Source organism: Callospermophilus lateralis, chromosome 1, assembly GCF_048772815.1.
Source record: "Callospermophilus lateralis isolate mCalLat2 chromosome 1, mCalLat2.hap1, whole genome shotgun sequence".
Taxonomy (NCBI): Eukaryota; Metazoa; Chordata; class Mammalia; order Rodentia; family Sciuridae; genus Callospermophilus; species Callospermophilus lateralis.
This window is the reverse complement of record NC_135305.1, coordinates 99,383,761-99,396,912: the sequence shown is the minus strand read 5'-3', so window position 1 is coordinate 99,396,912 and position 13,152 is coordinate 99,383,761. Positions and strand designations below refer to the sequence as shown.

Genomic DNA, 13,152 nt, shown 5'->3' with positions numbered 1-13,152 from the left:
ATGAGAGGTGAATTCTTCAAGGGATCAGTGTGGAGGAAGACAGACTAGTGAAGTGAAGAAGAATGTTAGAATGAACTCATTGAGGATAATTATCATGTTAATAATGCCATTAATCTTACTCTTTTTACTAGTTTGATTATTCTTAAATAATAGAGTACTAGGAGATTAATTAAAGTGCTAAATAAATATTTACTAAAATTTTGGAAGTGAGACATTGGTCTTCTGGGCCTTTATAAGAACCTCAGGTCCTGTTTGCTGCTTCAGCACTGAAGGCAGCTCAAGCCTCTACAGTGATGAGAGGTCTACTGAAGGCAGAGGAGCAGGCATGTTTACATGCAGTCAGGGTAAAGGACAAGTGGTGCCAGTCACACACTTAAGAATGGCTGTAATAACAAAGATAGCAGGTGTCAGCGAGGATGTAGAGAAGTTGGAACCCTTGTGCCTGCTCGTGGGAATGTAAAATGGTACAGCCTCTGTGGAAAACAATCTGGTGGTTTCTCAAAAGGTTAAATGTAGAATTACCATATCACTCAGCAGTTCCATTCCTAGGTAAATGTACGCAAATGTTCTCAGCACCATTATTCACAATAACCAAAAGGTAGAGACAGCTCAAGTGTCCAGCAACAAATGAACAGATAAGTAGAATGTGTTGTATCCATGGAATGGAATATTATTCAACCTGAAATGGAGTGTAGTTCTGATGGATGAACCTTAAGGGTTAGGTGAAATAAGCCAGACACAAAGACAAATATTGTAGGATTTCGTTTGTGTGAAATGTCCAGAATAGGTAAATCCTATAAAGACAAATCATTCGCAGTTGCCAGAGGTAGGGGGAAAGGTGCTTAAGGGAAGGATTAGGGTGAAGTAAGGAGTGACCACTAATGAGTACAGGGCTTCTTTTTATGAAAATATTTTGAAGATAAAGGTGATGGTTGCACCCTCTAGTGAATGTGTTAAATGCTACTGAATGATTTGCCTATGAATAAAATTTTATGTTGTATTAAATTTCACCTTAATTTTAAAAAGTATATTTTTAAGGCTGGGGTCATAACTCAGTGGTAGAGCGCTTGTCTAGCATGTGTGAGGCACTGGGTTCAATTCTCAGCACCACATATAAATAAAATGAAGGTCCACTGACAACTAAAAAAAACATGTGTTTTTTAAAAAGAATATTTTTACAAAGTGAAACTCACATCTCATTTCAAGATATATCAATGGTGCCCATGAGAGGCATCAGACAGCAAGATAGCCATCTTCAAGACCCTACCATCCCGTATACCTGGCTACTTATGGTGGCCAGGTATGCCCTGGACATGTTGGAGGAACTGGATGTTTTTACTTAAATGAATTTTATTTTAAAATCTACTTGATATAGTCATTGGAAAACTTTTAAGTATTTTTGAAACAACATGAGCATATGAATCTGCTCTTAATTATAAATTTTGTGAAATCTAAATACAGATCAAACATTTCTGGTGAAAAAAAGTACAAGGCTCATCTCAATTTTTGTTGGGTTTGCTAATGCATGTGTGGACACAAGGACATGGTGGTGAGTCCTCTCCCTTCTGCTGAACAGACAGAATGAGCCCCCTTCATAAAATATGCCCTCTCCCTCTTCTTGGGCAGACCAGTGAATTATCCTCAGTTCATCTCCTACTGTGCTCAGTGAAATCAGGCATGTCTGTAGTCCTGTATCTGGTCTTGCAGTGTATAAAGGCCCAACAGCAGCAATGGGGCCCCCAGACTTGCTGAGTCAACCAGCTAACCTCAGGATGCTATTAGTGGGCTGTTGGCATAGCTGGGATTTGGAGGGTTTGCCCTTACTAAATAGGGATAATAGTGTGCATGTTACAGGGCTTCTGAATTCTAATAGTATGTTGTGTAGTTCTCAGTAATGATAATTACTAAAGAAAATAATAGTAAAAACTTTAAAAATCTTTTCAGAATTTACAGTTTTATAAGTGCCTCAAAAATCTCTGAAACCGGAAACAGTGTATTTCCCACCTGAGAGGGTTTTTTTTTTTTTTTTTTTTTTTTTAATGCTTTCTGCTCATTAAAGATGGGGCAGAGTTCTCAGCCTGGAGTCTCTGGAGGTACAAACTGAAGTTAGCAATAGGCCAGCTCAATGGAGTATCTGGATTGGAAGTTTCATCCTGAATTTAAATTGGGCATTGCAGAACAGGAATCATTTATTAGTGAAGCTGTCATCTGGTGGCATATGCAATCTCCCCTTTTCTTTATTCCCCCTCTGCTCTGGGAGCCAGGAGTAGAGGTTTTTGAGATGCTGACCTCATGTCATGATTGCAAGTTTTTGTGTTGATTTTCCTAGTTCTGAAAAACTTTCCCTTCTGTGTGTGTGTTCTACAGCCCCTTCTACCTCACCCTCTTATATAAGAGAAGGAGTTTATGGGAAGTTAGTCCAGAGGTCTGCAGGGCCAAGTGCCCAGCATGGTGTGGGTGGGTTTGGTCAGCAGGGGCTCAAAGGTGAGAGGTAGAGGGACCTTATTAGGACTCCATGCTCCCTATGGGGCGCACAACATCTCTGATCAAACAGGTGGCACCTTCTGTGGATACTCTTGGCCATCTGTCATGATTGCCTAGAGTGTGGCTTTCACCCCTGGTCAGTGGTTCTGTTGGATGCACGTCTGTGAGAAGAGCTACCCTCACTTGGCAGTCCTTGCCACCTTTTCTCCCTTCTGTGAGGACTAAACAGTTTCATCCCACTGGAGTCACAGGACAAGGTGGGGGAAAATCCACTTGTTCCTTCATGGTTTCTCTGGTAAGAATTTTTTTATGAACCCAGCTACTGACCATGAGGGATACAGCCAGTTTACCCACTCCCTGTGCATCCCTATGACGATTGACCTCAGGGGATAGTGTATCCTGGCTCTTTTCTGTTTGTCTCTGTGGATCTGGGGCCTTGCCATTTGTCTCCGTGGCATACTGAGCAGCAGGTGTCCTTGGGCACAAACTATGGTACACGGCTAATTCCTTGCTCCCTTGCTTTAGTCCTGCTCAGCTTTGTGTTTCTGTAATGAGTTTTGCAGATCTCAACACTAAGGACTGTACCGTGAGGCTGGGTGAGTCTGGGTTTTCCTGGAAAGGTGCCCAAATTGGCATGGACCAGGTTTGGGGCATTCCTAATGGGGCTTCTTCTCCCAGAGCCATCTCCGCCTGTGGAGCTGGAGAACTCTCACAGAAAGCAAGCCCAGCTCTAGGGAGGGAATGGAGATGGGCACGTGGGCCCCATCTTGGAGAGCGAGGGGGCCCTGGGAGATTCTGTCATACATTAGGCCAAGCTCTTCATCTTATAAGTCCCAGTCACCTAAACATGGCAGAAGACTGGTGTTCTCATAATAACAGAAACTCAAAAGCCAAGTGAAACTGCAGTGAGGGAGCAAGGAAGAACATCAAGAGATGGCAGGAAACTCTTGGAAGCAAGAAAGATCATTGAGGTAGGAGGTGGTTTATAAGAGTTGGGCAGGGACAAGATCCAAATAGGCAGTAAAGACCTGGAGAGGCACTTTTTTTGTGGGGGTGAGGCAGGGAGATTACTGGGAATTGAATCCAGAGGCACTTTACAACTGAGCTACATCCCCAGCCCTTTTTTAAAAATTTTTAATTTATATATATGTGTGTGTGTGTGTGTGTGTGTGTGTGCGCGCGCGCGCGTGCGTGTGTGTGTGTTTGTTTGTTTGTTTGTTTGTTTTGAGACAGTAGCTTGCTAAGTTGCTGAAGCTGGCCTTGAACTTGCAATCCTTCTGTCTCAGTCTCCTGAGTCACTGGGATTACAGGCATGCGCCACTGTCCACTGCAGATAGGCTTTTCATGGCAAGATTGTGGCAGGCTAGGGTGGACCAGGACAAGGTCAGATGGGCCAGGAGTATCTCTTAAGAGAATATCCTCTTGTGAGTATGGACAGGGTGGGCATATATTGTCAGCATCATTCTGACTCTGAGGATCTGGGACTTGGTGGTGAAGGTCTGAGGTACCTGCAAGATGTAGGTCTCTTTGCTCCCATTATGTTCTTGGGCTCAAAGGTGCCTGAGAGTGTTCTAGCACACTTTCCTGAATGGCACCTTCCTTTGAATGGTTGATCCTGGTCTCACCCTGAAATGTCTGTCTCTCAGCAGCCTCTCTGCTTTGTCCCTAGCTTTGGAGACCTGGCCTATGGCTGTCAGTTCCCATCCCTAATATAGTTCTCTATCCTGTTTGTCCCAGGTGAACCTGAGCAAGGTGGGTGAGTACTGGTGGAGTGCCATCCTAGAGGGAGAGGAGCCCATTGACATCGACAAGATCAACAAGGAGCGCTCCATGGCTACTGTGGACGAGGAGGAGCAGGCAGTCCTAGACAGGCTCACCTTTGACTACCATCAGAAGCTACAGGGCAAGCCTCAGAGCCATGAGCTGGTATGCACACTATGGTCTTACTTGCCCTGGTGACAAGACTGCTAGCAGCAGAGGGGTGGGCAGTGTTGGCGGTGGGGAGGAGGGTGGTGGATGGGCCAGCCTTGCTTCAGCCTGCTGTACCACAAGCTGCCCTGCCAGTCTTGGCTCAGGAGGCCCAGGAGGGGCCCCATCTTACCTGCTTTTATCAATTGTTTCCTGTCTGAGGATAGGTACACACTGGTATTCCAGCCACATTCTCATATCCAAGCCAAGAGCCCAGGAGGCAGGACCTGGAAGGATGTTATGCAATGTGCCCTGCCCACACTGGAGCCTAGAAATGTCTAGTGTTGACAGCTCTTACCTCTGTGCCTCATCCACACATAACTTGCCTAGAGCTCCATGGGCCCCTCAGTGGAGGAGGGGAGAGCCAGCCTGTAGGGCCAGCCTGGTTTCTGACTGTGGAGGGCCTGATATAAGGCAGGTAGCTAGCAATTCACTCATTGTGAATGAATGTTGGGGCTGTGACTGGGGAGGTATGAGGTCAGCAGCTATTGGGGGATCAGGAGGCTGGTTCATGTCCGACCCAGCAAAGAAAATGATTGATTAGAAAAACATGTTCACTTTTCCTTATTTTAGTAATCCTACAGGTAGCTCCTTAGGGAAGAAAAGGCTGCTTTTCCTATTGTCACCTTCCAGGGTTTATCCATACAGTGCTGTAGGTTTGGACAGCAGCATGCACATGGACCAAATACAGCCTTGGATCAGTAGGGAAGGGTCAGCTGCTGGGCATGGGTCAGTGTCCAAAAAGCCACACAGATTCGTATTTTCTTCTTTGTCTCTGGAAGAAGGCTCACTTTGTGGTTTGTCAACTTTTTGGGGTGGCAATACATATTGGGGACTTCAGTATACTCTGCTGCTTTTGTCAGCCACTGTTTCCTATCTTCACAGGTATGTCCCTATCTCTATAAGGTTGAGGTGCCTAGAAGTTTTGCTGCTTTCCTCTCCTTCCTAGGCCCTGCCACACCAGGGCATGTAGTGAGCACATACTATGTATGTGTAGGGTGGGCTGGCTAGCTGTAGGCTCTGCACACTACTCTTGGAATGATGGTTCCCCCCACCCACAAAAGCAAAATTGAGCTTTCTTTCTTGCTTGCTTTTTTTTTTTTTTTTTTGGTGTGGTGTTGGGGATTGAATCCAAGGCCTTATGCGTGTGCGGCAAGCACTCTACCAACTGGAGCATTATCCCTAACCCCAAGATTGAGTTTTCAAGGTCTCAGAATGTGGTTAGGCAGCTCAAGCAGCCTGGGTAGGGTTTGACCCCAGATCTAATTTCAGACCTTCCTGTCCTTGTGGACCTGGCTCCCTCAGCTCAGCCCATTCCTCTGTGGAAGAGAATGTTCCTTTCGGTTTGGCCCCCTTTTTCACCTAGGGCACAGTTTGGTTGAACAACATCTCTTCAGGGTCTTTGTGGTACAGAAGTCACAGAAAGCTCCCAGCATCATCTCAGATCATGTGGACAGCCAGAACTAAGTGGTTGCAATTTAATCTAGCCACTGCCCTTACCTGTGAGCCTTTGCCCTGTGGGTAGGGCCTGAGGACCAGTCCATCCTGTGTCTGGGGTCAGCACTGAGAGGGCTGAGGTTGACTTCCCAGGAAAGAGAAACTATTTTGACTGGAGAGCATACATGCAGATGCCCATTGTGCTGAGAAAGTGAGAAAGAAATCCTATCAAGCATTCTTCAGAAGCATATATTTGTGCCACAGGACAGAGAGAACAAGGACCCAAGATCCTCACATCTTCCCCAGATGCCAACATCAAGTTTTTGTTACAGAGAAACACTAAAAATTTAAATTTATTGTGGCTTCAGCTATATTTGCGCCAAGCTTCAGTGAGGTCTTGGTAGACTTAACTATGATATATGATATAAGCTAGAATGTTCTATGACTTTTTGCATCTCTGCCCTCAAGGTCCCTGTGATTACATCTCTTGCAGATGTAATCTGCAAAATACCAGTAATGTCATTTGTCTGGGAGTTGCCAATAGTACAGGATCTACATGGAGTATTGGGGCTTCTTGTTCTCTGTTTCCTTTTTTCCCCTCCCTTGTATCCTTCCTTCTTCTTGACCTTTGGCTCATTCTCTCTTTCCCTTCTTTACACTCAGTGCTGAGTCCTCTGGCTTTGCCCAGTGTCACTGTCCTTGAGAGCTGACATGAGCTGGACATGGTGTTAGTCTCTGCATCCTCAGCAAGAGCAGACACAGATCTGCCTTGAAAGCATGGAGAGTCCTGCCACTTAAATCTGATCTCTCCAAAGACTAGTTCAGTCCAGCTTTGCAGTCTTATTGATGGTCCTCTTCAGGAAAAGGATGCTCTGTTTTTCTCATTCTTGGGGTCCTGTTGGGGGAGGGGGTCGGAGGGCTACTTGTTCTGGTGACTGCTATTCTGCCCACTGCCCAGGACTGGGAACAGAATCATCTGCTGCTTATCCCTAGAAAACTGAGGCAGCTTCCAGGAAAGTTTTACCAAAACAGACTAGCTTCACCGGGCAAGAAGTAGCAGCAGCATATACCATACATGTGCACCATGTATTTGTGCACTTACATGCAGCCTCCCCCTGGACTCCAGGGTACTATAGAGGAAAAAGCACTACATTGGGCTATAGATGGCTTGCTACATCTATAGACGGCTGGACAACTGATTGTGACCAGCACTGGGGAGCCTAGGGGTTGGAAAGTAACTCAATTAGGAAATATCCAAAGAAGACCCTTGAGGACACTATAGTCTAGTGCATAGATCTGTGTTTTGAGTCTAAACTGATTCAGCCATGAACTTGCAACATGGTCCAAGCAGCAGGCCGATATTTGAGGGGTTGTATGACCTTGCCCAAAAGTCTACCCTGGGAGACCCTCAGCAGCCCAGGATTGGCAGCCCATGAGTAGGACTCTGGGTGACTCCTCACTGGTGACTCCTCACCAGTGTCAGCTCCTCACTGGTTTTGGCACGGCTTGGGGAAAGGTCCTCAGTTCATGGGGGCCCTGACAACCTATGGGTTCCATATAAAATATCCTTAGCTCCTTTTTTATCAAATGAAGAAATAGATCCAGAAAGGTCCATACCTTTATGTGGCCTCATATAATTTAGTCACACTTTACTCTTTGTTATCAGGGTACCTCATGGGCAGAAAGACCCTCCAAAAAGTCAGATGGGTGGTCAAGGTCGCTGCACTAGGATCATCAGGCCTCACTAGTAGAGAGAATGGAAATAGGGCCAGGTTCTCCTGTCAGCCTCCATCTGCTGCGCACATCAGCGTAGTCACAGTTACCAACGTGCTCTGGCATTGATGCCCATTTATGGTGTGAACTCAGAGTTTTCTAAATTTGCCAGGATTTCAAATTGTGCTTCTAATGCCACAGATGCTATGTATTTTGAAGCATTTTAATTTCAAAATGATAACACTTTTCTTTTGTTGCTTTAAATTTTTTGATGTTTCTGTGAATTCACCTCTTCTCAAGGTTAACAAGTTTCCTCCCCTTCATCTTTTTCCCCAGTTTAATTTCTTTGAGCAGGTTTCTCATCTAGAAAGGGAGGGTGGAGTGCACAGGTGTTCAGTCTGCACTCAGAGGTGTCTATTTAGAATATCTCCAGCTGGGTGGAACTCACCCTGAAAGTCAGTAACTGACATCGCACAAGCACATGCCAGCATTAATATGGTGGCTGGACCTATGAGTGAATTTGGTGACGTACAGGAATGTCTACTCTCCACCTTTGCCCCAGGGAACGTCTTGACACTGATCCTGACTCCCTGGGCTCCAACAATTTTAAGATCAAGTCTAAAAACCTACTCCTTACATCTGGCTTCCTACATTGAGCCTCTATACAGCCTCCAGACTCTTGGGGTGAGAGGAGGCTGCTATATAGCTCTGTAACTGTTAGCCCTCTAGCTGCTCCTCACCCTCCAGCTGACTACAGCTCTGTTAAGGCATAGAGGCCTCCTGTGGCCTCTTGCTTAGCATGTCAGGTCCATTCTTGTGTTTGGTTGAGACCATCCAGCTTCATGCTTCCTGTTGGCCAGGCCATCAGGGTTGTGCAGAGGGGCTTCCTGAAGTCCTCCTTGCAACCCCTGTCACTTGGTATGCGCTAATTGCTCTGACCACACTGCAGTGCCTTAAAGTGGTCATTCCACTGGCTCTAATCTGAGTTATCTATAAGAAGTTGAGAATACTGATCAGTCCCTAATATGTGTTATGGATCCAACATGCTCATTGCTACTAGGAAAAAGAAAGCCCCCTTGTCAGGAAGGTTTTATTTTATAAGGAGAAGCTGTGGTACGGAAAATCCAGAAGCTTTACCAGATGCTAGGAATTTTTGTTAGAGTTGTGTATCTGTCTTCCAGGCCTGTTCTTCAGGCTTTCTGCAACAGAAACTACAGACTCCATTGGTGGGATAACCCCTGGCCCTATACACGTCAGCCTCTTCATTTCTTGTGGTTGAAGGAAGAGATCATCCCCATCTGTGGGTACACTTGAAGTGACCAGGTGAGGAGGACAGATGCTTAGAGAAGGGCTGGCCCGCCAGCCTGGGCTCAGGTGCCTCCCTCAGGGTTACAGCCTTCCTGATGTCCCTTGACTACGGCCATACTTCTATGGTCTGCTTGCTGATCCTTGGAGGCTAGGTGTTCTGCAGTGGTCATGTGCTAGAAAGGAGCTAAGTCTGTCACCCCTGACTAGGTCCCCAAGGAAATAGTGGGACATTCTTGCCTGGTGGATTCCCTACTGGACATTCTGAGGTCTCTCCTCCTGCACCACATCTTGGGTCAACCTTGAATTGTCTGATGATGACAGTTGTCAATGACAAGAACTTTTTCCTTTGGGAAGGCAGTATGGGAAAATGCCTAGTGGGGTTCTAGGCTCTGTAGGCTGTTTGGAATTTGAACAGAAATCTTGGTAGAAAGGGAAAGAAAGACGTGAACCACAGAGCACTGTCATTGCTTTACTGGAGACAGAAGAGAGGATTAGAAATTCAGTCTGTGGGGAGCGCAGTCTTACAGGAATTGGCAGTCACCCAGTGCCTCCCTTGGTCTTGAGCTGCTCGAGGGTATACGGTCCTCCAGCCAGTTTGTCTTATGGGGCAAGTTCCCAATCCCTGAGGAAGCAGTTCTGTTCCTGCAGTCCATCTGCTCTGGGAGGAAGCATGCAGTCCCTTGTGATCCCCTTTAATCTCTCTATTTTCTGTTTGTAGAAAGTCCATGAGATGCTGAAGAAGGGGTGGGATGCTGAAGGCTCTCCCTTCCGAGGCCAGCGATTCGACCCAGCCATGTTCAACATCTCCCCGGGGGCTGTGCAGTTTTAATGACCAGAAGGAAAGGAAACTCGCCAGCAGGGAGGCAGAGGCTTTGTTCTCAGCTGTCCCTCTCTCTCAGCTCCCTGTGTGCCAGGGACTTGCTCGTCTCATTCACCCCTAGCCATCCTTTCTTTCAAGGGTGAACCAGGCCATCAACCCTGGCCTTGCACCTCCAGGCTGTTCCAGAGAAGGTGCGGGGCCAGCTGCTGCCTGGTGGCCGCTGCGGCCAACACTGAATGAAGGTGTTTGAAATGCAGGAGGGACACGTCCCAGTAAACTGAGAGCACATGCTTCGTCTCCACAGCAACCAGCCACTGCAGGCAGCATTTCTTTCCTCCTCTGCTCTCTGCTTGCTGTTGTTTTGATGCTATTCTGCTTGTTTTTCTTCTGGTTGGGAGTGGGGAGTTGCTGGGCTCTTGGACAAAGCCAAAGTTGAAGTGTGTGGGGTGCAGCACTTGCATGAAGGCAAGTGGGGAACAGCTGTGGAGCTGCTGCTGGGGCCGCTGTGGGAAACCCGTACCCCTTGACCTCATTAGGTATGTTCACGTGCAGTCTTGCTCATCCATTTGTAAATGTGCTCTGTTTGCCTCGGCCGCATAGGCAGAACAGCAGAAACTGCAGTCCTTTTTTCACATTCTTGATGTTGGGAGAAAGTCTGGGGTTCTGGTCTCAGGCCCAGATGCAATGGGAATTCTGTCTGCCCTCGGATTGCGGCTGCTTTGCTTTGTTTCTTGTTAAAGTGAACTGAGCCTGGCCACCACTGCATAGTACACTCTGCTTGGCTCCCTGTGTGACCTCTTTGGGTGTGCTATGTCAAAGCATGGGCAAGAACCAGGCATCCTCAGGAGACCACACCAGGTCTAGCAGCTCATTGGCAGATCATGTCAGCCACAGACCCTGAGCAGCCTTGACCTTGGGTGCCTCAGGAAGAGGAATTTCTATACAGGCACGAAGGCATACTGTCCCACTGTGACAGATCCCAAGAAATTGAAGACCCTCATACCAGGCACTGGACTGTGCTCCCTGGATCTCCTAGTCTGTCCCTCCTGTTGTCCATGGAATGGGCACCATCTCAGTATCCCCAAGCCCATGCCTTGAGCCACAGCACTGACTCTAGCCAAGTTATGAAGACCTGACTGAGGAGCTGGGCTCCAGGTGCTCTAAGTACTTACAGGACTCTCTCTGCCTGTTACCAGGAATGTGGTATCATCAGTGCCCAGCACTGTCCATTCACCTAGCTGGCAGCCTCAGTATATGAATAAGTCACACCACAAGTCTTTGTACCCTGGTTATACCCACGGCCAGCTGGAGTCAAAGCCTAAAGATGCTGGGCAGCTTACTCTTGGCAAAGAGCAGTGGCCTGCAAGCTCTCTGCAAATGCTCAAGAGGGACTGTCTAGGAGAACAAGTTGGTGGGACATCCTTCCAAAGGCTTCCACATTGAACTGTGTAGACAGGATCTAGTTTATTGTAGTCATTTTGGGCTAGATTTCTGGTTTACAGTGGTGGCTGACAGCCCTTATAAAAAGTACATCCTGGGGCTGAGGTTGTGGCTCAGCAGTAGAGCACTCACCTAGCATATATGAGGCCCTGGGTTCGATCCTCTGTACTACATAAAAGTAAATAAATAAAATAAATGTATTGTGTCCAACTACAACTAAAAAACAAATATTAAAAAAAAAAAAAGTTCATTCTGGGAGGTATTCTATGGGTCCAAAAATGTCATACTGACTGTCAAGGGAGAGCAGAGGACCCCAAATGTCCCCTTTGAAATGTGAGAGCTCTGCTGTCTGACATTGTCACCAAGCTAGTGCGGCCCCTCTGAAGAGATCTTGAACCCCAGGAAGCAGAACTGATTCACCTTCAAGAGATTCTGAAGAAATCTTTGTTGTTTTTTCCTGAAGTTTCATCAAGGTCCTAGGATTTGCAAAACACTGTCCCATACAACTGTCACACCTAACAAAAAAGAGGTCTCGGGATGAATGTGCATGTCTCCCATCTTATCTGTGATTCCCGAGTTGGCTGCCTCCTCCCTGCCCCCCTCCCTGTGGACAGTCTTCCAGGAGGGATGAGGTGTGTGAGCCCTGCTCCTCATTGTTTGGGAGACTGAGTTGTTCACTTCTCTGACTTGTCTTCCTTTTGCCTGGATTTACTTTCTGTGTTGCATTTCTTCCCAGTCCCTGCCCTTCTTTAACAAACAGTAAACCAGTGTTTAGGAAAGAGTAGCTGAGATGGGCAGCGTTGGGTGTTAGCTGTGTGGCAGGAGCCTGGTCTGGTCCTTGGGTACACAATGTGGTTGTGGGTTCTGGGCCCACAAGCCTTGTTCCTGGCCTGGCTCACTCCTAGCCAGGCTGGGGGATGATTCTCCAAGCTGGGGCTCCTGCTGGACCGTCTAGCCTCTGGAGCTGGCGCACTGCCTATTTTCTCTTTTTAGACACGACAGCCGCAGTTTGGCCACTAAGTCCCACCAGCTGAGGTCTGAGGAAAATGGGGTGACTCGTCCCCCTTGTCCAGGGGCCCAGGAGAGTGGGGTGTCCAGCCTGCAAAGCTGCTTCCGCTCCTCTGTGTTGGTTTGCAATAAATCTGTATTTAAGCAGTTCTGAGTGTGGCATTTGCTCTTTACAGTTCTGTTTGTGAGTTGTCATTACCCACAATTTCTAGTCATGAGGCTTTGGGCCCCAGTATACAGCCAACACCAAAATGGGGAATCTTTTCCATCCAGCCTAAAAGCCCTGGCAAAACTTCACACAGCTTTCAGAAATCCTATAAGCTTTTGATCAGGGAAAAGAATGTAACTAGCTCTGACATAATTTCAAATAGGTCTGGAATTCTGTTTACCTGAAGGCTCAGGTTGAGTGCAGAATTCTGAATGAATTTCAAATAGGTCTGGAATTCTGTTTACCTGAAGGCTCAGGTTGAGTGCAGAATTCTGAATGACCCTGCTGGATGGTGAACAGGACGCCTTCACTCATTATTCACCAAGCTCCCAGCCCGTGAGTCTCAGGTACCTCTGCACTGCCGCAGATCCTTCAGGTGCACATCTTCAGGTTAGCTGCATTGTCTTCCACCAAGACAGCCTGACATCTGACTCAGAACCCCATCAGATCTCAGATTATTCCATTCTGTGTCCTTCCCCCATTCCAGGGAGAACTTATTTCCTCTGACCCTGCTCATTCTCAGTGGGCAGGACCTGAGGGTGTGAGAAGTATTTATCAAATGAAGAATATATCAGAGGCTAACTGAAATTGTCCATTCTTAGGGCCATAAATAACCTCCAGAAAGGAGAGAGATCTTCAGCAATTTGCCCCTAAGAATGCAGGAGGGAAAAGCTCAAGAAGTGTTTTTGTGGAAATGTGTCCAGGAGGCGTCAGCTGCTGCACAGAGAACTCGCTGGCCAGGACACCATGCTTGGGGAACAGACCC

The 13,152-nt window shown here is 47.1% G+C and overlaps 1 protein-coding gene across 1 annotated transcript in view; it reads left to right on the top strand.

Annotated features, from left to right (window-relative positions):
- Window positions 1–12,325, top strand: part of Nudcd3 (NudC domain containing 3) — a 109,286-nt gene extending 96,961 nt beyond the window's left edge. The window contains exons 5-6 of the mRNA XM_076836600.2: window positions 4,222–4,410; window positions 9,629–12,325. Coding sequence (XP_076692715.1) covers window positions 4,222–4,410; window positions 9,629–9,739 — 300 coding nt within the window. The 3' untranslated portion in view covers window positions 9,740–12,325. The remainder of the gene's footprint in view (window positions 1–4,221; window positions 4,411–9,628) is intronic.
- The last annotated feature ends 827 nt before the right edge of the window (window positions 12,326–13,152 follow it).